The sequence below is a fragment of the Linepithema humile genome, chromosome 1 (assembly GCF_040581485.1).
Source record: "Linepithema humile isolate Giens D197 chromosome 1, Lhum_UNIL_v1.0, whole genome shotgun sequence".
NCBI lineage: Eukaryota > Metazoa > Arthropoda > Insecta > Hymenoptera > Formicidae > Linepithema > Linepithema humile.
The window spans coordinates 16,375,598-16,403,595 of NC_090128.1; the positions used below are offsets into that span (position 1 = coordinate 16,375,598).

Below are 27,998 nucleotides of genomic sequence, written 5' to 3' on the forward strand. Positions count from 1 at the left end.
TCACGTAGGATGTACAGCTACGGTCAGCTGACGCACCAGCATCGCCGTCGCCACCACAGACTCTACAGCGGAAAATAATTCCCTTAGAGTTCTGTGCCCGGTTGACTCGGTCCCCACGTGACACTCACGTTCCAGGGGACATCCGAATGCGAAGGCCTCTCCCGCCTCGGTTCGCAGACTCACTTGCGCCTTCGAGAGCCGGACGGTCGCAGCGCATGGCACAACGGAGACATACTCCACCGCAACGCAAACCTCGCCGCCGGGATGCAACATGCACCCTCGCATGAATCGTCCTGTTAAGGACCCGATTCCAACCACGCAGACGCGGCCGGTAATATATTACCGCGCCCGTCACCTTTCATTCAAAACTCGCGGCCTTACACTCTGCCGCGAATGCGCCGCTGGCGCACTCAAGTTACACACACACCTGTACATACATACTTCTCTCTGACAAAGAAATAAACACATTTCTACACAATTGACTCTATCTCACTTCTCACTAGTCGAACACAATCCATTGGGCAATACGTCCTATACTAATATTTAAGTCATCATTAATTATTGCGTAAACAAGGTAACATAATATTCTTAACTTATGGCATAAACAAGGTAACATAATACATGCATCTTTAAGAATAACTAGTTCTTTGAAAAATGACAAGAATCATGTATATGTAGGAAATATAAATGTTTGTTTTGTTAATAAATTTAGTAAATGTAAGTTTAGTGAATATATACTACGTATATATATATATATATATATATATATATATATATATATATATATATATATATACCCACACATACAAATACATAAACAAACACTTAAACACATAGATATTTACACTAATAAATCTATACATAATGCATATACATATAATACATACATTAGATTTAGTTATTAAATTATAAAAATTAGATTAACTTTCCATCTAATTCATTAAACATCTGGTTTAAAAAAATTAAAAATATATTGAGGGGTATATGTTTATATTTATGTTATATAAATGTTTATACGTATTTGTAGGTACAGTTCAATTAAAATACCCGCAAGCTACTGAGCACGAAATTTCGGAACCAATTAAATCATGACTTCGTCATGCAATTGAAAAAATAAAAAAACTGAATGCTGCACAATAAAATATTTAATACTTTTTTTTTATATTTTGTTCATGTGTATAAATTATACATAATATTAGCAATTTTATGTATAAAATATTATGTATGTAATATTATTCATATTAAGTTATAATATTTAGTAATATCAAGTTTATTAATTTATATCTAACACTGTGACTAGTGCAATTTTGAAATGTACAAGACGTATCTTTAGTTTTCGTTTTTATATATACAAATTTTATTTTTATTGTGACTATTTTTACATTATATAGTAAATAAAAAATTAAAAAAAAAATTACATATTTTATAATAAAATGTGCTTCAAATGTACTATTATTTATATTACTTATACGTACTTTACCTTTTTTGAAATGTGTCTATTCTTAAAATAATGTAATATATTAGAAGCTTTTATTTTTAGAAATTTTGCTAATAATCTTTCCTTTATGCTCATAAAGATACTTACATGTCAAATGTCTATATAAAATATTTGAAAAAAATATGTATTTTGAAAAAATGTTTCAAAAATTCTTTAGTTTTAAAGGAGTAATAAAAAATAGTAATAAAACAATATCTTGATAGTGGTGTCATTAAAGTGAGATTGTCGTAAATTTTTAAAATATAAATAATAATTAATATGAAACTTTTCGAGAGAGAAAGAGAGTGACGTTACTTATTAAGATTACTGTTTTATTGCTTCCTTAACTTAAAACTAAACAATTTCTGTTTAAATCTTTTAAAAAAATATATTTTTTAAAGGCATTTTAAATAAACATTTAAAATAGATATTTTTCTGGGTGGTATTTATAGTCCAATTTTATATTTAGAATCGTCTTATGATTTCATTCAACTAATGAAATAATGTTGCGCAACCATTTTGTTGATTGAATGAGGTTTTAAAATGATTTCGAATATAAGATCGGATTATTAACACCATCCTATATTCAATAATTTTATTTGGATTTTATCTGGATAAAAAAAAATATCCAGGGGACATTGTTGGGATCTAATTTAATCATATGTAGGATATCCCAGGGATATCCCAGAGATTTATTTTTGGATGTCCTACGGATATCTGAAAAGCGGACATTCGGATATCCCACGGATGCCCTACGGATATCCTACGGCTTTGTACAGACATCCCAGGGATATCTGAAAATCCTTTACATTACATCCCACGGACATCCGTAGGATGAAATTTTGCTATGTGGGATCATATAAGTGAGTTGAGTTCTGATTGGGTTTGTTCCAATAATCGCATTTAATTTCCACCATTGTAACTCTTCTAACATAGCTTCATTTATCCAGATGTTTCCTTCATAATTTCCGCCATTGAATTTTAAGGCTAGGAATTTTTGTCTTTCTAATCTTTTGCAATGAATAAATCCGTAAGCTACAGCTGGGCAAGTTGATGTTAAAACTCCTAAAAGTTTAGCGAATTTTCTAATTTTATATGCTTTTCCGCTTTTAAATTCATTTATCAGTTCTATTATCTGATTCTTTTTTCTATCTGTCAAATTTAAAGAAAATTTGACTGAGTCAATAATAAATCCTAAATATTTACATTTTTGATCAGCCACTAAAGAACTTTTTTGATAGTTTATAATAAATCCTAAGTATTTCAGAATATCTATTGCTTTCTTTATATTTTCTTCACATATAATTTTTGATTTGTGAATAAATAAAAAATCATCTAAGTATAATACCAACACTATTCCTTGTAGTCTCAATTTACTGACAACAGATTTCATAATTTTAGTAAAAACGTACGGGCTGGTGCATAATCCAAAGGGTAAACACAAAAACTGGAAAGTTTTTCCCTTGAATTTAAAACGAAGAAATTTTCTGTGACCCTCGTAGATGGGAACCAGAAAATATGCATCTTTAAGATCTAAAGAGCCCATAAAACTTCCTTGTGATATTAAACTCATTGCTGATCGAATATCCTCTAATTTAAAGTGTGGGGGGTTAATAAAGTTGTTTAGTTTTTTAAGATTAAAAATGAAACGATTCGTACCATCAGGTTTTGGAACCAAGAAGAAAGAAACTGTCCCTCACAATCTTTACATTTCTCATTTCAATCGCGCCTTTTTTAAGGAGTTCGTTAATTTCTAATTGTATTTTTTCCGATTCTTTAGCAGAAAAGGTCTTTTCTTTAGGGACCGATTTCTGAATCGGTGTTTCTATAAATGGAATTCTATAACCCTTTAAACAGTTTAGAATATACCTGTCTGAGGTAATACTTTTCCATCTTTCTATGAAAAAACTAATTGTAAGACGCCCTGCTGATTTATTTACCGGAATTATTTCTTCGTCAATGATTGGTTTGGTGCTTGAGTTGTTTTGGACGAACTCTGGAAGGTTTTGAATGGTTTTGTCTTGAATCTCATTTGTCGACGCCTTGGTTGTTGACCCACCTGCCGGTATCCCGCAGGTGGGTATTTCGAGTTTCCCTGTTCGCGAAACCTGAATGTGTGTTTTTGTGGCGTTTTGTCTTTGATGCTTGCACAAGCTTGTTCTATTTCTTTCACATCCTTGACTTTTTCCTTGAGATTATCTCCATAAAGCTAATCATCTGAGAACATTGTATCCACCACTGGCTTAATACTCTTGTTTAATTGTGGTGTAATGAATGACTTTCTCGCTATTGATTGTTGATGAAAGACATCTGTTAAGATCTGCCCAGCGTGGCTTATATAGTCGGTAAATATGTTCATCTAATCCTTCTTCTGGAGGATCTAATAACATGGAGACTGCAGCACCTAAGGCGGCTATGGCTGTACCAACACAATTTTGGGTATCTGTAAAATGTTGGTCCCTCTTTTTTGCAACCTCTGTGAGCAATGGAATTATTTCCAAATTTAACTGAGGAGCTTCCATATATAAGTCGCCTTTTCTATTGTAAGATTCCAAAATCTCCTTCTTATTTTTCTCTGGAAGGCCTTCATTCTTCCATTTTAGCCATGTATTTTTTAATTCTGGATGGTATTTAACCTGCTTGAATTTGGAATCCTTGGGATCCATTCCCAATACTTTTAAAGCGCTGTCTTTTTCTTGTTCAGAAACCATTTCCGTTATCTCTTCCTTTCCGATTGCGACATCTGCGATTTCCTCCACGTTCGGATTATTTTCTTTATTCTCCTCGTTTTCTAACAAAAAGAAAGGAAAGGAAGATTTTTTAATAGGGCACTTATTGTGCAATTTGTGATCTTAACGTTCTTATTGAAACTTTATCACAACGAATCTCTATATACAGACGCATGGCACTTATTGTGCAATCTGTGATACTAACGTTCTTATTGAAACTTTATCACAACGATTCTCTATGTAAAGACACATGGCACTTATTGTGCAATTTGTGATACTAACGTTCTTGTTGAACTTTATCACATTGACGTCTTATGTAAGTCGTATGGACTATGGTAAAACCGTGTGGGTTTAACCTCTCAACTTTCGTGTGGAAAGATGAGATTTTTTCGCGACTTTATGTTTTTACTTACCCATTATATTAGTATTGCACGAATTCTCTTTTTCTTTTGTGACTGTTGGTGCAGTCTGTACTTTTTGGACGCTCACCAACTTCTCGACGATTTTTGTGAGGTTATCCACATGTTGTTGTAGTTGATCGAATTTTCTTTTAGAATGACGATCTTCCCGTGATCGGGATCTCGCTCGCTTTTTAACTTTGCGTTCTGACATCCTATTATATCTGGAAGAACGTTATCTTCTTAATTTTGATCGCTAACACGTCTTGATGCCTCGGCACAACGAAACAATATGGGGATAGGGGGACACCAAATGGCGGAAAGGCGCCAAGTTTAAAAAATTATAAGCGCTAAACGTTGTGGTACTAGGCATGACAAGCATGACTACAATAATATCATCGAGAACGAGACACATAATATAATCGAAAATTTTAATGATATATTCTATTCACCGGGAGATCAATTAAAAGGTACTAATAGAATTACACACTCTATAAATACGACAGATAACATCCCTATAAACGTAAAACAATATAGATATCCACCGATCCATAAAAACGAAATTAAAAATCAGGTAAATAAATTATTAGATCAGGATATTATTCAACCGTCTGTTTCACCGTATAACTCACCGTTATGGGTAGTGCCGAAAAAACCCGACGTTGATGGCAACAAACGATGGCGGTTAGTAATAGATTTCCGTAAACTAAATGAAAAAACAGTCGGAGATGCATACCCTTTACCTAACATATCAGATATCTTAGATCAATTAGGCAAAGCCAGGTATTTTTCGTGTTTTGATTTAGCCTCAGGCTTTCATCAAATTTCCATGGATCCGCAAGACACCGTAAAAACAGCCTTTAACACGCCTAACGGTCATTTCGAGTATAAAAAAATGCCATTCGGTTTAAAGAACGCCCCCGTGACGTTTCAACGCCTGATGGATAACGTTTTAACCGGACTACAAGGAAATGTTTGCTTTGTTTATTTAGACGATATCGTTATATACGCACAAACTTTAGAAGAACATAAACAAAAATTACACCAAATTTTCGAACGAATCAAAGAAGCTCGTCTTAGCTTACAGCCAGACAAGTGTGAATTTTTCAAGCGCAAATTAACATATTTAGGCCATATAATATCAGATAAGGGAGTTAAACCTAACCCAGAAAAAATAAAAGCAATCGAGCAATATCCAGTTCCTAAAAATCATAAACAAGTAAAACAATTTTTAGGACTTGTAGGGTACTATCGTAGGTTTATTAAAAATTTCAGCAAAATTACAGAACCATTTACTTCGCTCCTCAGAAAAAATGTACCATTTAAATGGGAAATGAGGCAACAAATTAATTATGAAAAACTAAAACAGTTACTATCGAGAGAACCTATTTTACAATATCCAGATTTTGATAAAGAATTTTTATTAACTACTGATGCAAGCGATGAAGGAATCGGTGCAATCTTATCACAAGGTGAAATAGGCAGCGATCTTCCCATTGGTTACGCTTCACGAACATTAAATAAAGCAGAAAGAAATTACGACACAACGGAAAAAGAACTTTTAGCTATTGTCTGGGCAGTGAAACATTTTCGACCTTACTTGTACGGTAAACCATTCAAAATTATCACGGATCACAAGCCGTTAACTTGGCTCTTTAATGTTAAAGATCCATCATCCCGACTAATGCGCTGGCGATTAAAATTAGAAGAATATAATTATAAAGTCGTATACAAAGAAGGAAAACTAAATACAAATGCAGATGCACTCTCTAGAAATCCGCAAATAATGACCTTTCAGATACAAGCTTCAGGTAGTAGCGATGCGAATTTGAGCTATAGCTTATTTTTACAACACGCACTAAATGATTTATTGTGGGAAACAGATAATATAATCCCTCAAATTTCAGGTAGCATAAAAGGTCTTTTAGTGAAAGAAGTAAACTCTTCTCCTAAAATTAAAATTTCTCTTTCTAAAAACGGTAATAAAGCAGAAGACATAACGCTCACACCGGGAAATATTAAAATTAAGAAAAAGAAGCATCTAATCGAAATAAATCTCGTTACACGCGAAAATAAAAATACCCCAATAAATATGGAAGATATTTTTAATTGCTTAATTAAACTAAAAGAATATGTAATTGCACATAACAAAACGATAATTTTGATAGCACCTATAGGAGACGCTAACAATAAAATAAAAATAACTCAAATGATAAAATATATATTTAAAGATACACCAATTAAAGTATATCTATTAGAATCGTTAACACAAGAAATTGTCGATCCAATAGTAAAACAAAATATTTTAACAGAACTACATAATTCAGCGATCGGAGGTCACAAAGGCGTAACAAAAACTTTAAAACGAATACAACAATACTACTCATGGGATGGTATGAAACAAGACGTAAAAAATTATATAAAAGCTTGCCATGATTGTCAAAAACGAAAATTAGTTAGAGTAAAAACAAGAGCACCCATGTTAGTTACTGACACTCCAAGTGAGGCATTTGAAAAGGTAGCAATCGACATTGTGGATCCTTTGCCGGAAACAGAGGAAGGACATAAATACATCTTAACCACACAGGATCAATTAACGAAATTCTGCACGGCTTATCCATTGCTAGACACAAACAGTACGACTATAGCTGATAAAATCGTCAATAAATATATTTATACCTATGGTTCACCTAAAGAATTGTTGTCCGATCAAGGTAGTAACATTTCAGGAGAGTTAATGAAAGGAATTGCAAAGATTTTTAAAATCAAACAGGTAAAAACAAACGTTTACCACCCTCAGTCAAATGGAGCATTAGAGCGCTCACATCACGTATTAGCTGAATATCTAAAACCATATATTAATCAAAATCAAAATAATTGGGATTCATTTCTAGATGCCGCTATGTTTTCTTATAATACCGCTTATCACGAAGGAACAAAAATATCTCCGTACGAACTAGTATTTGGACGAAAACCGCGACTTCCTTCCGTACTTGTAGAACCGAGACGAGGAATTACTCATGAGGAATTTCTCGTAGATTTAACGAATAAATTGAATTACCTAAGAAAAAACGCTAAAAATAATTTACAAAAGGCTAAAGAGTCAGCGAAAGAATATTACGATAAGAAAATGAAACCATTAGTTTTAGATCCGGGAGAATACGTTTATGTATTACACGAAACGGTCAGAACAGGCAGTAAAAAAATTGTCTGATCAATACAACGGACTTATTGTACCAGATTTCGACCGTCCATACTTGCGAATCGGAACCACTGAAATCCGCTAGATTAGAAAACATATTGAAAGAATGCGATATCCGTGTAATAAAAATTCATAATAATGTCTGGTATCAATTACAATCTGCGAACTCGTGGCTTTATACTGCGCCGCGGGAGGAGACCCTTCACATTTTATGTAAAGACGACAAGCCGCGTCAAACACAACTACTTTTAACTGGTTTAGTTAAACTATCCCCGGAATGTGATGCCATTTCGGATAATGTATTATTACATACCCAAACTATAAGCATAATCGATACCATTGACAAAGATTTTATTCCTAACGTTAATCTTAGTACAAACAAATTATGCGAAGATATCAAAGAAAGTAATGTTAATATTTCAGAGCTTCAATTGTTAAACATTGGTAAAACACCTCACTTAGATATTAATTTGTTAAAAACAGCTAGTTCTAGTTTGGACGAATTATATAAAGAAGCAAATGAGATAGGCAAACATCACCGAACTAAAACCTTATATGAAAAGACCTTGAGTTGGTTTTATTATATATTATATACTATGATAGGATTAGTTATTATCTATATAACGGTAAAATGTTCATTGATTAGTAAGTTCGTTCATATTTTTAAATTATGTTGTATACCTAAGGAAGGCTGCGTTCAATATTTTAACAACTGTTTTAATAATAATATAACCACTCGTAGTGCTCATCCGACAGCTACGCAACGCGAAGTTACCTTTATATCGGTACCGACCGACAGCGAAGAATCCCTTCGTATCGAAAGAGAGGGACATGGAACAAATAACGAGATCCGACGTTCTCGCTCTCGTAATAATCGATTGTCAAGACTTGAACGCGTGTAAGACAAAACACAACTATTGTATCGTCTTAAGGAAATTTAACATTGCGAATTAATGACATAGTATAAGAACCTATATATGTGTATGTTAGAGTATAAGACTATGTTATACCTCATTGTTAGAACATTGTTGAATATTAATTTTTCTGATCATTGTAATACTAGATTAAGTTACTGCGTTAATTTAGAAATAAGATCTTAAATGTATTTTTCTACTTCGAGAAAGATCTTCATTCCTAAGGGGGGAGATGTTACGTGCCGCAACTTATAGTTTCTTATATTACTCTTTTTATTCGAACCTTTGAACCTTTTTTATCTTTACTCCTTCTTGATCCTAAACACATGACCCTTCGATGACTGCAATAAACATAAACGCTGTCCCTATGCCTAACGCATATTTTCCTTTTGACAAAACCGCTTCCTTCCAATAAACATTCCGCCGCTACGATTTTCCTACAGCACCTTAAACAAAGATCATTCTCGCCAGTTCAGTTCTCGATCAAAGCTCAAACCAGCAACACCGAATAAAGACTTTTTCCACAAACGTGTCCCGACTTATTCTAAATAATCTATTACGTAGCTATACGCTCGTAACAGAGCCCGGTAGTAGATATCGCATCACTGCTGGGAATGTTCTTTATTAATTTCTTACACAGAAATAACGAGCATAGCACGTCGATATGTTATTTGTTTCAAATATAGGAATAAGGCGCGTAATACGTAGTTTATATAAAACTGTTTTTAAACAAACAAGTTTGTTGTTTTTATTTAAAATTAATTTTATAAAAATTTTATAAAATGTTTCGAAATAAACGTTATACGTTGCTGAATTACAGACATTGATCGTCTATAAATTAACTGTCAATGCAAAAAATTAAAAATCTTTTTTGTTTCGGACAAATAGTTTCTGCGTAACATTGCATACATTAATGCTATATTTTGAGAAATAAAAATTTTGAAGCACTTATATTTCATACAAATATTTATTATTTATTTTTTATTTTATGACATCAAGTATATAATTTATGTAATTATTAAAAATATAATAAAAGACAAATTTTTAATTAACATTTTAATTAACATTAAATATATTTTTTTAAAATACATTTAAAAAAATTGGCCAAAAATTTTTTTATCTTTTTGTGATAAACTCTTTTTTTCATGGTTTTTCGTGGTCAAGGTGGTCTTTTCCCTTAAAGTTCAATTCATATAAACTATCCAATGTAACAGCATACAGATGGGTGCTATGAAATTGTATATTATAAATCCATCGAGAATAACGAGTATAGGGTCTTTTTACAGATCTCATTGGATACATCTAAAAATTTTTAAGACAGTTAATAATATGTCATTAATAAAGTACAAGAAACTAAAATCTGAAAGTGATACAAACTTGAATGGTGAAACGATCCGTTTGTTTGCGCGGAATAGTTTGCCGGGATCAGAAGTTCGGTCGGTTGGGGATCAGGAGTTCGGTCGGTTCCAGACGTTAAAAGAATGCGCTGTTTGTGTGTAATAAAATATAACGTGATTTATTATATGAGTTGATGTTAGATATGTACAGCCGTGTGGATACGGTTAGTATAAATGTGTGTCGAATGCGGTGTCTGAACGCGAGTTATAAACTTGTAATAATTACGGCGGTGTAAGACGGTTGTGTAAGATATGTCTACGGTTGACCGACAGGCGGCGCCAGCCAGAAGAACATCAATACATCGAATCGATGTCCACTATGGCTCGAGATCGATACAACGAATCGATCTATGCGCGCGCTACCGGATCCAGCGAACATTCGAGAACGTTCCGGAATCTTCAGGATCTACTGGATTATCCGGAGCCAAAAGCGAGGAGACACTCTGTTCGGAACCGGCATTAAGAACAGTCAAGTTAGATTCGTCGGATTAGTCGTTGCATTAAATCTAGCGAGCGATCCCGCAGTATTAAGTGTAATCGGTACTTTAAAATAAAACTCATTTATCATTCTGTTAGATAGGTGATTTATTCATACTCCTCAATTGCATTAATATTACAGTCGGTAGCCAATCGGAGCACATGGTTTGAACAACTACGCTTAACAGACATTTTGAATTAGCGTACGCGGTGCTCCGACCGTTACAATATATTTTCGAGAAACTAGACGGATTTTGTCCAGCTGTTTCGTGCCGTTCGTCGTCGATAGAAACTAGTCAAAGAACTTTCAGTTGTCGTACGGCGACACAGATGTCTATACTAGTACTAGATCGCTAACTTTAGGCTTGACATATGGAAAAACTGAGGCTGGCAGGATTTCCGGTTTCGGCCATGACACCCTACAACAAAATGGCCGCTCAACAACTGCTCAACAACTGCTCAACAACTGCTCGGCATTTTTCAAGAATTTTTACAATATTATCAATTTGTATTACCACGCCGGGTATCACATGTGCATACGCACGTACAGATATAAGGCCATCACACACAAAATGACATAACTGCATATGCATAGCATAAGACCGTCTCGACCAATGAACATGCTATGTAAATCAATATGGCACCACCTTTATGCTAGATGTTCATTGGTCGAGACGGTCTTATGCTATGCATATGCAGTTATGTCATTTTGTGTGTGAGGGCCTATACACATTACACACGCATTGTCGCCATTTTGTTGTAGGGTGTCATGGCCGAAACCGGAAATCCTGCCGGCCTCAGCTCTTTTGACGAAGTTAGCGATCTAGTACTAGTATAGACATCTGTGTACGGCGACGCGGAAGCGTCGGCGCAAGCGCGGACGCCGCGGTTGTTCCTAGATCGTTAAGTAGCGAGCGCGTGGATCGATACGTGCGAGTTGTATCGACTATCGATCGAACCGGTCGATGGTTCGGGCGCGTGCGCGGTGATTCGACGCTTGAATCGATTAGTCACGATTGCCTGCCGGATGAAAGGAACCGATTTGAATGAATGAAGACGGGAGCGAAAACACGCGTATTGCCCGTGTCCTGCGGTGATCTGAAGTCGGACGTGGAGCCGAGTATTCTCGGTGGTATACGAGTATGTTCGTATGTAAGAAGCGGAGCCGACTATTCTCGGCGGTATACGAGTATGCTCGTATGTAAGAAGCGGAGCCGAGTATTCTCGGCGGCACACGAGTACGCTCGTATGTAAGGAGCGGAAGACGATTCGTGGGGGTTGAGTACGCTCGGTCGGAATACGAATATTCTCGTATCGTGCGGGAACGGTTTCGAGAGCCGAGTATGCTCGGCGGGATACGAGTATTCTCGTATCGGGGAAACGGTTTCTAGAGCCGAGTATGCTTGGCGGGGCATGGGTGTTCCCGTATCGTGCGGAAGCTGTTCCTGGAGCCGAGTATGCTCGGTCGGAGCACGAGTATGCTCGCGCTCGTGGGGTTGCTGGGCATAGGCTCCGAGTGCTCTCGATGGATTGCGAGTTCGCTCGCAAAAGGATCGGATGTTCGCTGGCGAGCAGCGAACAGGATCTGGTAAAAAGGCGTACAGCCGGGCCTCTTTTATACCCGACTGTCGCCCGACTGGCTTAGGATCGGCAAGTATCGGCGGCCTAGTCGGCGGACCCCCACCTGGTAATTTTTCGGAACGGTCGGTTGTGGGGGGACATTCCGGCGATTGACCGCCGGTGTTTATTAGAAGCGTTTATCGGCGCTCGATGCGCCCTTTGTTGGCTACGGACAATGTTCGATCTGTAGCCGTGACGATGCATGCATCGTTACAATGGGAATACTTTGTCTCTGATCCCATAAATTAACTTTACCATTATGTGTCCCCGTCATAATAGTGTATAAATAATCTGATAAGAAACATGTTAAGTGATCATAATTCCTCTTTCGAATGAATGAAGTATATGAACAAATTCGGATGTTCTGAAATCACAGTAGTGAATATAACTAAATAAAATGGCCATTTAAGAGCCATATTTATAGTCCGTTCTTATATTTAAAATCGTTTTAAAAATAATCTTAAGATGCTACGAACCAAACAGAAAGCCATATTAGTGTCTTAAAACGACGACGACGATGACTTAGGACGATCTTAAATATACGAATGAACTATGAATACTGCCCTTAGTGTTAATAATAAATTTATTAACTTTAGTGAACTCTATACCCAGCAAACACAGAACCTTGCAACAACATTGTGGCAATGTTGCAATATTGCAATAATGTTGCTGCAATGTTGTAACATTGCCGCAATGTTACTGCAATGTTCTGTGTTTGCTGGGTACATACTGGAATAAGCACCGCCATTAAAGCCAGCCGAGTTTGTTTGTGAGACAGAAAACCGATAAAGAGACAGTGAAGGCATCCCCTGCTATGGAGATTATTATTTTTTCATTTAGATAAATGTGCGAGACAGAATAAACATTACCCCTTAAACTTTTTCTCTCTCGGTTTGGAGTCATTAAGCAAATCCCTACTTGGTGCTCATTCCATTATGTATAGAGTTCACTGATTACCTCATATTGTAAGACTCTGACTTTCTTAATAAAGAAATAATCCGACTGTTCTGAATTTGTTTGAATGTATTCGACGGTTACGTCCTATACGCGACCTTATTATTTATTAAGTTCGTTAAAGCTATAGTTCGGTTGAAACGGATAAATTGCAGGATGGTTCTTGAAATGACTCGACACAGAAACTACTTGATATTAACAATATATATAATTTCACTTATTAGTACAATACTGCGATTTCGACTAAGTCCAAAAATGCCTATTCTACCGACACGACTGCCTCTCTATATTTTATCGTTTTCTGCGACTGTTCTCGGTTGATCGGCGATAGAGAGTGAGATTCGATCTCCGGCTCTCTCGCAGGTCGACTTCCTCGAAGATTCTCGAATCTTTTACACGTTATTATTTAAGATACAATAAATCAAGGAGCGGGAGTGCGTGCGCGCAGGATCTATTTTATCCGAGGCGCTGCCCTCGAATATCTGGCTGCCGTCAGCTGGCGCCGTCTATCGGTCATTATCGCTTGCGTCTTACAGCTCGGCCGTTCTGGCACTGGACTTCGTCCCGAAGTTCTTTCATGTGCAATTATTGCGCAATTAATTTTGTGTGCGGAATTGTGAACTGAAGTGAGACAGTTCGTTGTAGCCGATTCGACATTTAATTTTTACAAGTCTGTGGTAAGTTTTATACCTTAATAGCTTCGGTATTTTAGATTAAACATACAGTAATATTTTCTTTTAATAATTAACAATTAACCTAACAATAAAATTATTCCGTAGATTGGCATTCATTTGCCGGTTCATCGGGAGGACTGCAACGGATCCAAGGCTTAAGGCGATCGCACGACAAAATCGTATTGAGCGGCTTCGCCGTTACGTTAAAGCCCGGTATGTCCTGAACCACATAACGATTATTTCCTAGAATCTTTTTGATTACGTACGGCCCTACGAATTTCGGGCGCAATTTCGCGCTTTCACCCGGAGTAGCCTTTGTTTTTTTGATCATTACATAGTCGCCTACGTCATGTACAGTTGCTTTCTTTAACTTCGCATCGCGATATTTCTTATTGTAAGCTCGGATTGAGTCTGTTGCGTTTCGCGCCGCTTGTCGTGACGCGTCTCGGTCTTTCTCCAGGTCCGTATCCTGACTCACCAGTGCCTTGGTGAAGCGAGCTAACTCGTGATCGGCATGGCTGCGCTGCTCGAAACCAAATAGCAGCTTCGACGGGCTCGACTTCGTGACTGCGTGGTATGTGTTATTAATCACATATTGTAGTGTGTTCAAACTATTTTTCCATTCACTCGGTGAGTTTATCATCTTCGTAAGCGATGACTTGATAAACCTATTGACGCGTTCTACCGTCCCATTAGCCCATAGGGCTGCTACTGAAACCTTTCTGTGTTTTAGTTTGAATTTCTCCATTGCATCGGCAAATTCCTTTGAGGTAAAGGCCGTCCCTCTATCTGAAACTCTTTCGGTCTACCGAACGTCGCGAATAAATTTTCCAATTTAACTACAACTTCCTTAGATGTCGTGGACCGCGTGGGAAACAACCAGCAAAACCTAGTGAACGCATCCACTATTACAAGAATATGTTTATGCTTGTCTGCAGTTTCCTGTAACGGTCCGAAATGGTCGAGATGCAATATCTCGAACGGCGCAGACGCTGAGGGATAAAGACTCGTCTCTCCCTCGAAACGCGTGACGGAATTATTTGCCATTACGCAGGTGAGGCAATTTTCGATATAACTATAAATTTTTTTGCGCATAGAGGGAAACCAGAAATTTTGTGTGACTCCCTTAATGGTTTTTTCTAGCCCGCAGTGTGCCATTTCGTCGTGATGTGCTCGTATCACGCTGATTTCCATCGCTTCCGGTACGACAAAGTATGTATTCCCATTTAATTTATAATATAGCAAACCATCAATAAGTTCGAACTTATCGCTATCGGCAATCTCTAACTCATCGCATATTTTTTTTAATCTAGCGTCTGAGAGCTGACGGAATTCGAGCTCCCTTTCCAGCGGCAGTTCGTGCACGTACGCCGCGCATCGGCTGAGTGCATCTACATGCGCCATTCGTGTGCCCGGTCGGTGCGTAACCTTAAATCGATAATTTTGTAAAGTGAGCGTCCATCTCGCTATACGCGGGTTAAGATTAGCCTTGTTTACCGCATGCACCAAGGCATTACAGTCGGTAACAATTATAAAATCTAGCCCGAAAAGATATAAATGGAATCGCTCAATCGCTCTAACGATTGCTAGCATTTCTAGCTCAAAGCTGTGGTATCTCGTTTCAGCGCTATTTGTGGCCTGACTGAAATACGCAACCGGACACCATCTACCGTCGTTTTGCTTCTGAAGCAGTATTGCGCCCAGGCCCAGACTGCTTGCATCAGTGTGCAGTTCCGTGTCCAGGGCCGGGTTATAAAGTGCTAATACCGGCGCTGAGGTAAGTTCATTTTTTAATTGTTCAAATGCTCTTATGCATTCCGCATCGGAGATAAAAACAGAATCTTTTTTTAAAAGACTGTGCAACGGCTTCGCCTTAATCGCGAAATTTTTTATAAATTTCCTAAAGTAGCTAGCCAACCCGAGAAATCGTTGCACCTCGTGCACGTTTCTTGGCTGTCTAAAGCTCTTTACAGACTCTGTGTGTCTCGGACTCAACGTTATGCCGTCTGCCGAAATAACATATCCTAAAAATTCGATTTCACTCTTCAAAAAAATACATTTATTATAATTCAGCTCGAAACGATATTGCTTTAAAAGGTAAAGTACCTCTTTTAGAATCTTGAAATTTTGCTCTACCGTTTCCGTGGGAATTAAGATATCATCGATATAGACTAAAATTTTATCCGCGCGGATCAATGGATTCAAAATCTGTATTACGCGCTTCTGGAATTCAGCGGGCGCTTCCGAGTACCCGAAAGGTAAGCGCGTGTACTCGAATTGCCCGTCGGGCGTCGCAAACGAGAAGTACCGCGTTGAATTCGGGTGCACCTCTATCTGGTGGAACCCATCTTTCAGATCCAACAACGTGAAAACAGATTTGTTCGACAAACGCGACAAGCAATCTTCAATCCCCGGAAACGGGTATTTTTGTTTCTGGACTCTACTGTTTAGCGGCCTTAAATCGACACATAATCTAATGTTACCGCCTTTCTTTCTCACAGGGATTACCCGCGCGCAATACGGTGAGACGCTTGGACGGATAATTCCCCGCTGCAAAAGATCATCTGTGATCTCCCTTATCTGAAGGCGTTCGGCATATGCGAAGCGTCGCGGCGCAAACGCGTAGATCGAAGGATCACGTAAGATCACTTCTACTTTATAACTATCGTCTATCGGCTCGACATTCATTTTCTCTAATTCTACCAAAACGCTAATTAACTTATCTTTAAATCTTATATCTACATTATTAACGTTATTTTCTAATTTGCGCTGAAGGTCGGGTACTTGTTTATCTTCTATGCAAAGCGGTAATTGCTCGAACAAGCTGACTCGGCTTGTTGACGCGTCATCGTATTTGTAAATTAAAGTGAGCCTGTTGTCGTTAAAGAAGTCGCAACCTAAGATCATATCGCCCGAGTACGACTCATTTAATATATACAGAGGGATCTTGAATGTTTTGTTTTCGATCTCTTTTATCGCTACTACCGCCGACACAATCCCCTCAACCTTCAACGGTATTTTACTTAAACTAATTAATTCCTTTTCCGCCGGTAGAATTTCAAAGTTTTTAGGCTTTATGTATTTAGCAAAAACCTTGTTATTTACGAAAGATACCGGACTGCCGGTATCGACTAGCGCATCTAAATCGCATTCTTGATTACAGATGCTCGTGATTTTAGTCGTCGGCTGGGACAGCTCTAATCTGTCGTCTGCTGGTTCTGCGACGATTGCCACGACGTCATCGCTCGATGCCGCAGACGAAACAGCTGCTGCTGTATAGCTCGTCGCGTGACGTGCTTGCAGCGTCGGCTTCCCGTCGCCCTTGCTCTTAAGCACGAGGCAATCGAATTGACGGTGACCCTTCGCTTTGCAATAAAAGCAGGTGGCGTCACCTCGACATTCTTTATGAGAATGCCCTTTCTTCCCACAATTTCGGCACAGATTACTGTTAGAGTTTCTCGACGCGTTCACCGTTGAACCGGGTTTTCTTTCGGTATCGAGTCCACCTTCCGCGATACGGCGCATTTTTACTAAAAAGTCCTCAATCGAGTCGCCGGCGATCGAGAGAGCTATGGCTCTCAGCGAACTCTGTGTAATTCCTCCGATAAGTAAATGAATTACGTCCTTTGTCGGCAAATTTAAATTATTGAGTAACGCGAGTTTGGCTATCGCGTACTGGTCGAACGTTTCCCTATGCGCGTTCCACTTCCGCGTTTCGACCTTCTGCATAGCTTTATAGTACGGCACTTTTTTATCGAACATCTTATTTAAATCATTTTTTAGGGCTAGCCAAGACCCTATCACATCTCCCGTTTGGATTTCATACCATTGCCGTGCGAACTTCGTCAATTTACTGGACGCGGCCAGCAATGTAATCCCGTCCGACGCGCCGTGAATGACGGCAACTTGGTCGACCCGTCTCGACCACACGGCAACGTTTTCGTCCTCACCGCCACTAAATTCAGGTATTTGAGAGGCCAACCAACTGACTGCATTTCCCGCCGGTAACGTATGCGCACTAATATTCATTTGTCCGTTAATCGCTGAATTAAGATTGTTCGACACATTACCTTCATTGCGGCTTAATGATTCAGGGCTACCTGGGTCTGCCTCTCCGACTGACTGGACCACCTGGACGTTTCCCGCCCTCGGCGCCAGCTGCTGCAGTATTTGCATCATGAACTGCTGGTTCTGCTGCTGAAGCTCCTGCTGTTGCTTCAGGATCGACGTGGAGATGTCCGACATCGCCTGACGGAACATCTCCGACGTAAGCGGCTCCGCCACGATCGTACGCCTTGCTGACGATGCTGCTGGGACGTGGACTTCTCCAACTGCCTGTTGCTCGTCTAACGCCCTTTCCGACGGCCCAACCCTCTCAAGGTGGGTGAGAATATGCTCAATGAGGAGGTCTCGGTCTTGGATTACCGGTATTTGATACCGCCGAGCCTCCCTTTGAATTGCTTCTAAAGAAGCTTGCTCCAGATCTTCTCGATCGAGCATAGATCTTGTCTTTGGCATTACGATAGTTCGTTACGACTCGACAATGTCTTTAAAATCGTCTTTATTTTTTTCTAGACTCAAAAAGCCTTTCCGACTCGACACGGCAGCGATTTTATCGACTTCGACACTTCGCGGCTTGAAAAGCCCTTTTTATTCTCGGCACGACACGGCAATGTTCGACTTTTTTTTTTTTTTTTTTTTTTTTAAATTTTCGACACGGGTTAAATGAGCCCGTTATCCCACTTCTGAGTTGTAAGACTCTGACTTTCTTAATAAAGAAATAATCCGACTGTTCTGAATTTGTTTGAATGTATTCGACGGTTACGTCCTATACGCGACCTTATTATTTATTTAGTTCGTTAAAGCTATAGTTCGGTTGAAACGGATAAATTGCAGGATGGTTCTTGAAATGACTCGACACAGAAACTACTTGATATTAACAATATATATAATTTCACTTATTAGTACAATACTGCGATTTCGACTAAGTCCAAAAATGCCTATTCTACCGACACGACTGCCTCTCTATATTTTATCGTTTTCTGCGACTGTTCTCGGTTGATCGGCGATAGAGAGTGAGATTCGATCTCCGGCTCTCTCGCAGGTCGACTTCCTCGAAGATTCTCGAATCTTTTACACGTTATTATTTAAGATACAATAAATCAAGGAGCGGGAGTGCGTGCGCGCAGGATCTATTTTATCCGAGGCGCTGCCCTCGAATATCTGGCTGCCGTCAGCTGGCGCCGTCTATCGGTCATTATCGCTTGCGTCTTACAATATCTATCTTTTTAATATAATCCTTAGTCAATGTAAGAATAGTGTGAGGATTTTCCCATAGTAATTGGTCAAAATAAACATATTTTTTTGTATCTATATACTTTGTATCTATATTTTTGTATCTATATACTTACTGTACTTTGTATACTCACTGTACTTGTACTTTTGCGCGTTGCGCGTATATTGGCGAGTTGGGAAAATTACTTACTTTATAATTTTTTATAAATACAAAATATATTTTGTATTTATTATGCCTGCAATGCTATCAAGAGTAATGAGAAATACAAGGTGTCCCATTTTAAACAATCCACTCAAATATCTCAGAAACACCGAGTTAAATAAAAAAATTTTTTAAATAAAAGTTGTAGGAATTGGAGAGGGAAAAAATATAGGGATATTTGTTTGACCTTGGATGGAAGCGCTTCTGAGATTTGAAGGTCATTTTTGTTTTTTTAAATGGAACCACTTTAATTTTTTTATATAAATCGATTCCTCATAATATTTGTCGTAAAAAGTTATAAAACTAGGATGACCAAAAATTGAATGGTTTACAAGATATTTTATACTTTAATTTGACATAATTTTACATAAACTATAAAATATCTCGTTAAATATTCATTTTTCAATTATCTTACATCAACACTTTTATGCACAAAATAATGAGAGGAATCAATTGGTGTAAAAAAATACATAGTTGACTTTAAGAAAAAAGTTTATATATTTAAGAAGAAAGTATATTATATCATATCTGCTAAATATAGCTTAAATATAGCTCTGCTAGATTTTTTCTTAAAGACAACTATGTGTTTTTTTATACCAATTGATTCCTCTCATTATTTTGTGCATAAAAGTGTTGATGTAAGATAATTGAAAAATGAATATTTAACGAGATATTTTATAGTTTATGTAAAATTATGTCAAATTAAAGTATAAAATATCTTGTAAACTATTCAATTTTTGGCCATCCTAGTTTTATAACTTTTTACGACAAATATTATGAGAAATCGATTTATATAAAAAAATTAAAGTGGTTCCATTTAAAAAAATAAAAATAACCTTCAAATCTCAGAAGCGCTTCTATCCAAGGTCAAACAAATATCCCTATATTTTTTCCCTCTCCAAATCCTACAACTTTTATTTAAAAATTTTTTTTATTTAACTCGGTGTTTCTGAGATATTTGAGTGGATTGTTTAAAATGGGACACCTTGTATTTCTCATTACTCTTGATAGCATTGCAGGCATAATAAATACAAAATATATTTTGTATTTATAAAAAATTATAAAGTAAGTAATTTTCCCAACTCGCCAATATACGCGCAACGCGCAAAAGTACAAGTACAGTGAGTATACAAAGTACAGTAAGTATATAGATACAAAAATATAGTGTCAACTACTGTAAATTATTTTAACCTGTAAATAACAGGTGTAAAGAAAGTGGTACAATAGGGCTTCAGGCGACGATCCACTTAAAAAAAAAATCGAACGCGCCATAAGTGGAACCTCAAAGGTGGTGCGGAAGACCACTACTTATTAATAGTACTAATAAAATTACCAATCTATATCTATTTGACTGCATTTTTAATATGCTACTGTGCTCCTCCACTAATCTCCACAGTACATGTATATGTAGTTACTGCTGTAATCTTGCTAATATGCAGTAGTTTAAAATAAATAATTAAAAGCTTTGCATGCGTGTAATCTTTCATGTTGATAAATGTAAAATAACAAGCATGGCTAAACGAGTAAGGCGAATGGCAAGAATATTAAAAATCTCGTGTTTGAAAACTGTGATTTTGTAACTTTTTTTCCTTTTTTGATATTTATTTTAAGTAAATTATTAGATAATGTTTTTGGCTAAAAAAAATTATTTTATCTTTATTAAAAATATTCGCATATGTTAAATTAGCACTTTGTTGCAACATTGTAAAATAACTTCATTTTTCTATTAACAATAGCAGATCTGTATTATTTCTAAAATTGTTAGTTTAATATATGCGAATATTAATAATAAATAGAAAATATTATTTTTTTGGGCAAAAAAATATTATCTAATAATTTACTATGTTAGAAACAAATGTGGAAAAAAGAAAAAAAAGTTGCACGAAACAGGTTTCGAACAGGTGATCTCTAATATTCCAGCCACTCGCCTCAGAATTTCTTTTCTGAATCAGAAACGCTTGCTTTTAACATGCAAGTAGCATGCATTTATCGTCTGTTGTGTCGGCTCGGTGGAAGGGAGCGTTCGCTCTCTTCCATTGGTTGAACGGCCGAGCTCACACGGATACGTGACGTAGCGCTTCTGTAAGGTTGTGTGAGGCAGCGGAGCCGGGACCGCTGTGGGAAATATCGCATCACTGCACTGTGGCGAGGTAAGGCATTTGCAGTAGAAAAATGGCGGGTACGAGGGATGAAGTGTTATGTTTGATAGACGAAGAAACCAATGAAGAATTCGACCTAATAGTAACCAGCGCGGATGCAACCAGAGCACGAAACGGTAAGAAAATGGATAAAATACAAAATAGATAAATCATTCAACAGAAAGACGTTCAACAAAAAATTAACCTTCCGCGAAGCATGAGAGGTTAAATAAAACCCAGCCTTAAAACTGCTGTTTTTTCTTATAGAAATATCTAAAATATTAAAAAATACTTATATTTTATTTATTTTTAGATTCAACTTTTGCTATGCAATTATTGCAGCAGGCAAGAACTCAACGAATAAGTTGTACTACATCACAAGGTAAACAATTGTTAAAAAAGTAGTATCAAATTTCACATGCGACATAATAATTATTAATTTTAGCAAGTCCTAGTAGCAGTCAGATCAGTAGTACCAGTAGCAACAAGAAGCTGTCAGTCTGAATACAAGTGCAGAAGGTATCCATAGAAATTTACATAGTACCAAAATACTCGTATATTAAGTGATGTCAACAATAGTTATAAGCTTTAAGTTATAAAAAATTAATCACTTACAGGCACTTACAATCACAGAAGAATAATTGACTGATTGATCAATTTTCTTACGACTTAAAACTTACTACTCTATTGTAGACACCGTTTTAATCAAAGAATTACCTAATTTCTGTTGAATCATATTGTAGGTACACATGCATGGACAAAACAAGAAACTCTTTTATTATTGGAACTATATCGTCAACATCAGGCTAAATTTGTTGGTGGAAAAGGTACAATAAAGAAACATTGGGATTATATTGCAAGTCTTATGCAAGAAGAAGGACATAGCATAAGTGGTATGAAATGCACAACAAAATTACAATCTTTAAAATGAACATATAAATGTATTATGGATCACAACAAGAAAAGTGGTAATAATCGGAAAGATTGAGAATATTTAGAGGTAAAATTATTTACATTTTTTGGTTCAATTATATATGTCATAATAATGGTTCTATTATAATGCAATATTATATTGGTTCAATTATAATGCAATATTATATTTTTAATAATTTAATGATTTTAAGTTAGACATTTTGGTTTTTACATCACATACAGATAATGCAAGAGTTATTTGGTGAGAAACCCTGGATGCAACCTTTAGCTGTTGCAGGATCACACTTAAATGAAACAGAAAGTGAAAATGATTTACAAGAAAAAAAAAATCTTCCAGAAAAAGGTAATATAATATACGTCTTATAGTAGATTTAAAATTAATGTCTACGAGCATAAATACATACAATATATATTTAAAATTTCAGCCAAAAAAACTAAACTGTGTTCAGTTATAAATGATTATATATTATTTAGCAAGGAAGAACGAGCTAAACGAAGAGAAACTCGAGCAAAATAGCATGAGGAGAAACTACTCGCCTTTCAACGAATGGAAAATTTATTAGAGAGAGTAATAGAAAATGGAAATAAGTCTGAAAATTAGAAATTATGAAAGGTATTTTTTAAATTGTTTTTTTTTACATTTTATACTAAATATTAGTAATATAATATTATCTATGATCTTATAAGTTTATTTTAAATATGTGCAATGCAAAGATTGTGATATAATGTAAATTGTATTAGTTTTTAGTTTTCTTTATTAGTTATATAGAAAATGAGTTTATTCTGTGTCATCTAAATGCAATGTTTTTAGTTTTAAGAATTTAGAGGGTTTATTAAAAACAACTTCAAAGTACAAAGTTGAAAGTACAAAGTTTTTATTGTCATACGCTATTATTATATTTTTTGTGATACACGTGTATGTATGATGTACACATTTTTGTAACATAAATATAATTAAAAAGCATTTTGTGATAACAAATACATAATTGCATTTCTCTTATCAATTCCTTTTCTTTGTGTATCTTCTAACGGTACTTGTGCACAATTGCGTTCATTTACAATTATAGGAATGTCTATTACAGGGCTGCACAACTGGCGGCCCAGTAGCCACGCTTGGCTATTGCGTTTATTCCCCTGCCTTCACTCGTAGCGTAAAGGCTTCCCCCATTATCGCCTAAAGCGCTGGCGGAGCAGCCGCCAGAGTATGGTTGTGGTGGTAATATCGACCCGTGCATCGATCGTTTTTGTTTCTCTCGAGACACAGTTCACAGCTCTTTATTTCGTACGCATCGCGCATCGCTATATAAGAACTACCGCATAATTTTCAATATGCAGCGAAAAATCGATAAAGAAAATAGACATTTTCAAAATAATTGGAAATATAAATATTTATTTGCACCTAATAATTCAAGCATACGTATGTAGATATAGAGGTTGGCGCGAGATATAGTGATAGGCGCGCGGTCAATGGTGGGGACGTCGGAAATATCGCAGCGTTACTACTTGGCTAGTCGGCTCGCCTGAGTTGTGCAGCCCTGGTCTATTATATCATCGTGTAACAAACATATGTTGTGCAAAATACAACATGCAATGATATATTTAGGTATTAATTTAGTTTTATACAGTGGAAGTGTATCTAAAATGCTTCGAAAACGACCTTTTAATAAACCTATTGAACGTTCGACTATCATTCGAGCAGACGAAAGACGTTTATTAAAAATTAACTGACGTTCAGATAGATGACCGTTATCTTTAAACGGTACCATTATATATTTTGTGAGGCGATAGGCTGCATCACCCAATATGTGGCTGTCGTTTGGGAAATTATTATCCGTACACATTGTATCGAAATTTGACAGTCGGAAAGCACGCATGTCGTGTACATTACCTGCTTCTCCTGCATAGCAGTGTATAAATTGTAGCCGTTCATTACAAACTATCTGTGAAATATGTGTGATTTTATTATTAATCGTCAGTCCATATCAAACTACAGATTAGGATTAAAATTAAAGACCAATCGAAATAAAGTCCACAAAATTAGATTGGCTTTTTTTGTTCTAATAAACTGAATTCCAATTTAATTTCAATCTCAATTCGTCATCTTATACAAGCTTAACACAACATTCAATATACATATATATTATGTACACACAGTATATAACATGTATATTCTTAAAGCAAAAAAAAAAATTCAAAACTATATAAAATTATAATGTTAGAATATGCTATAAATCAAATTATAATGTTAAAATATGCTGTAAATAATATCTACAAATATTTATTCCTTTTACTTGTAATTGAATGGAGTGAAACCCTTTTCTATTTATATAGAAATCACTGCTTTCTCTTGGAGCAATAATTTTTATATGAGTTCCGTCTATTGCATCGATTACTCCAGGAAAACCATAATTTCTTCGAATTGTTTCGATACTTTGTTCACATTCTTCCAAAGTTGGCCAGTGAATAAATGTTGCCACTTTGCTATACAGGGTGGGCCATTTTAATCCATCCACGCAAATTTCTCTGTAAGTAAGCCAAATACAGAAAAATGGTTCAGACAAAAGTTGTTCAGGACAATGGGGGTCACCTATTTGTGCTAGACTTTGACCTTGAAGTCAATTTTCAAGGTCATTTAAAGGTCAGAGTTATTTTTTTAAATGAAAACCCCTATTTTTGATTCCAAAATCTAATAGCTGGTGTCAAGAGCTTTTCAAAACACTATAATTAAATTATTTTTTATTAAGTACTTTTCGAGTTATGAGGCTTGTAAATTATAGTATTTTGACATAAAATACAAAATATCTTGTAAAACATTCAATTTTTGGGAATCTTACCTTAATACTTTTATGCATAAAATAATGAGACGAATCAATTGGTATAAAGAAAATACATAGTTGCTTTCAAGAAAAGATATGCAGTTGCATGTTGCAAACTACATATTTTTTCTTGAAAGCAACTATGTGTTTTCTTTATACGAATTGATTCGTCTCATTATTTTATGCATAAAAGTATTAAAGTAAGATTCCCAAAAATTGAATGTTTTACAAGATATATTGTATTTTATGTCAAAATACTATAATTTACAAGCCTCATACCTCGAAAAGTACTTAATAAAAAATAACTTCATTATAGTGTTTTGAAAAGCTCTTGACACCAGCTATTAGATTTTGGAATCAAATATAGGGGTTTCCATTTAAAAAAATAACTGACCTTCAAATGACCTTGAAAATTGACTTCAAGATCAAAGTCACTAGCACAAATAGGTGACCCCCATTGTCCTAAACAACTTTTGTCTGAACCATTTTTCTGTATTTGGCTTACTTACAAAGAAATTTGCGTGGATGGATTAAAATGGCCCACCCTGTATAAAGCATTCACCACTTTTTGAACACTTCGCCACGCTGTAGCTGTACCGACATCAAATCTATCAGAAACACACCTTACAAAAAATATTTGTTAAATATTTCTAACATATTAAGCACACATACTTTTATATATTACTGTTAGCGATCGCGTGAAAATAATTACTTGTCCTACCGTCCGTTCAATCATCGTTTACCTGTAAACAAGGCCGATATTTGTTTTGGTTACATAGCCGTTTCTTTCAAAATTCTAACAAGCGCTCTGTGCCCCTCTCGAGCCACCAAGGCAAAACCAAGCAGCGTATATAAAGCGCTTCCTCGATTCCGGGGCCAGAAGTTCTTTGAATGTGATACGGAGCAAAAACGAAAATTCAAATAGAAAACGTTCGAAAAGTCGCGAGTGTTTGATCTCAGACTTACATAAGGTGGCTCTTATGTAGTTAATTTAATAGAAATAAACGCATTTCTAAACTTGCAAATTTATTGAGTGCAACCGGACATTATTTCGCGACATCTCTCGAGATTCTATTGCCTTCTCCATTTTTCCGTTTTTCTGCCTATCTCTGTCTCTCAGAGTTCTTGCTCACTTTCCGAGATCGTCGTCTCGCTCTGCGGACGACAACAAGTCTTTCTATCTCTTTCTCTCTGCCTTCCTCTCACCGTTCTCTATCGCTCTAATCCGCTACCTAATTACCGCCATCGACACCTGCATTCATTCAGAGTGCTTCCAGCGCCTCTTTATTAAGTTCCGACAGATAAACCAGCCTCAGTTTTGGTTTCGCGAACAATTACAAATTATAATATTTACCTATAGGAACTTGGTGTACTCATAAACCAGATGGCTATAAGTAATTGCTTTTCAGGGGATATTGGATACTTTCCATATCTGTTATTTTGCTTACATAACTGTGGTCGTAATAATTCTAATACAAAATTATAGGTCTTTTGTTTCATACTAAAATAATAAATAATTATTTTAATAGATTTTCTTTATATTATTAATACAAAAAGTGTGGTTTATACAATGCTTTTTTACTAGTACACTAGTGTGCTATTATTTACATATTAAAAATATTAATTTATATATAATTTACTTACCGAAAATGTCTTTTAAATTTATCGTCTGTAAAAGAATCTACTATTTCCATATAATTTTTGCAGCGCGCTCGTGGTATCAAACTTTTTTTTGTTATACAAAATAATACACTTTCGTCTTCTTTATCTGTATCAGAATCTGATTCGGATGAATCAAATAATTTTACGGCTTGTAAAATTGTTAAACTAGTTGTTGTTGTCATTGAAGCAGCCATCTTTGCAGTACGAATACTGCGAATATTGTTCCGTTATAGGGCGAAAAAAGTAATAGGAACAATTAAGGAACGCATTTCCAGCACTGCTTTATGACGTCACGTTCGCAGCACTGGCAGTGAATATCGGAATGCACCCATGGTGACATTCTGTTAACACCTACATAAACAAGACTATCTCGCAATCATATTTGTGACTTTATTTCCAAATAATTTTATAAATGACGAATTGAAACCACAATCTTTCTACTAAACAGATTTGTAACGTTAGCACTGAAGATGGTTGAATGATCAGCCGAAACGTTTGACATCGACGATGCCCTAACAATATTCGTTACTATGGATACTGATACTTCTATCAAACATCGATAACAGATATCTAATAGACATCTATGATGGATTTATAGACGTCATTTATCATGGAGATAATATGGATTTCTAATGGAAATCTAACTAATATCCGTCGCAGAGATAGATGTAGTATGGAGTTATGGAGATTATATGGACGTCCATTGGATGTCATGTTCTGTGTGGGATTATTTCCAGAGTGACTAACTTCACGGTTGATAGTCGCCCATGTGCAATATGTGCGCTATTCAAAATTATTATTTTGTTATAATTAATATATAATCCACCAACAATCATTCTAAAAGGCATAATTGGGACCAACAATCAATTTTCTATCAATCGATTTGACGCATAAGAATTGAAAAAAATAAAAAATTTTTATTAGATAGGCTAACTTCACACAACTCTAAAAATGCATCAAACAGCACACAGCATTTCTAATAATTTACTAGATCGCATGCGTTATGCTGCAACAAGTTACATTACTAAACCATATATATGTATATAGGCTGCGTTTTGTAAAGCGCATATGCGGGCATATACTAGAATGAGCCTTTCCCATAAGAACCAA

The 27,998-nt window shown here is 36.1% G+C and overlaps 2 protein-coding genes, 1 long non-coding RNA gene and 1 pseudogene across 3 annotated transcripts; 2 read left to right on the forward strand and 2 right to left on the reverse strand.

The window, feature by feature from the left end:
* Positions 1-1,456: 1,456 nt before the first annotated feature.
* Positions 1,457-5,078, reverse strand: LOC137000529 (uncharacterized; annotated as a pseudogene).
* An 8,874-nt stretch (positions 5,079-13,952) lies between these two features.
* Positions 13,953-15,048, forward strand: LOC105669380 (uncharacterized). Its single transcript, XR_010890028.1, has 4 exons — positions 13,953-14,055; positions 14,303-14,416; positions 14,781-14,896; positions 14,986-15,048. It is a non-coding gene; the product is annotated as an uncharacterized lncRNA (long non-coding RNA).
* A 5,023-nt stretch (positions 15,049-20,071) lies between these two features.
* On the forward strand, positions 20,072-23,230 carry LOC105668112 (uncharacterized). Its single transcript, XM_067354267.1, has 6 exons — positions 20,072-21,614; positions 21,791-21,859; positions 21,923-21,996; positions 22,221-22,477; positions 22,633-22,753; positions 22,836-23,230. Exons 1-3 carry the CDS (start codon positions 21,512-21,514, stop codon positions 21,979-21,981), a joined length of 231 nt encoding a protein of 76 aa, XP_067210368.1. The 5' UTR covers positions 20,072-21,511; the 3' UTR covers positions 21,982-21,996; positions 22,221-22,477; positions 22,633-22,753; positions 22,836-23,230.
* A 118-nt stretch (positions 23,231-23,348) lies between these two features.
* Positions 23,349-27,970, reverse strand: LOC136999709 (putative nuclease HARBI1). Its single transcript, XM_067354272.1, has 6 exons — positions 26,871-27,970; positions 26,581-26,760; positions 25,767-25,849; positions 24,702-24,886; positions 23,945-24,350; positions 23,349-23,483 (listed from the first exon to the last, which is right to left on the reverse strand). Exons 1-6 carry the CDS (start codon positions 27,080-27,082, stop codon positions 23,365-23,367), a joined length of 1,185 nt encoding a protein of 394 aa, XP_067210373.1. The 5' UTR covers positions 27,083-27,970; the 3' UTR covers positions 23,349-23,364.
* Positions 27,971-27,998: the final 28 nt, after the last annotated feature.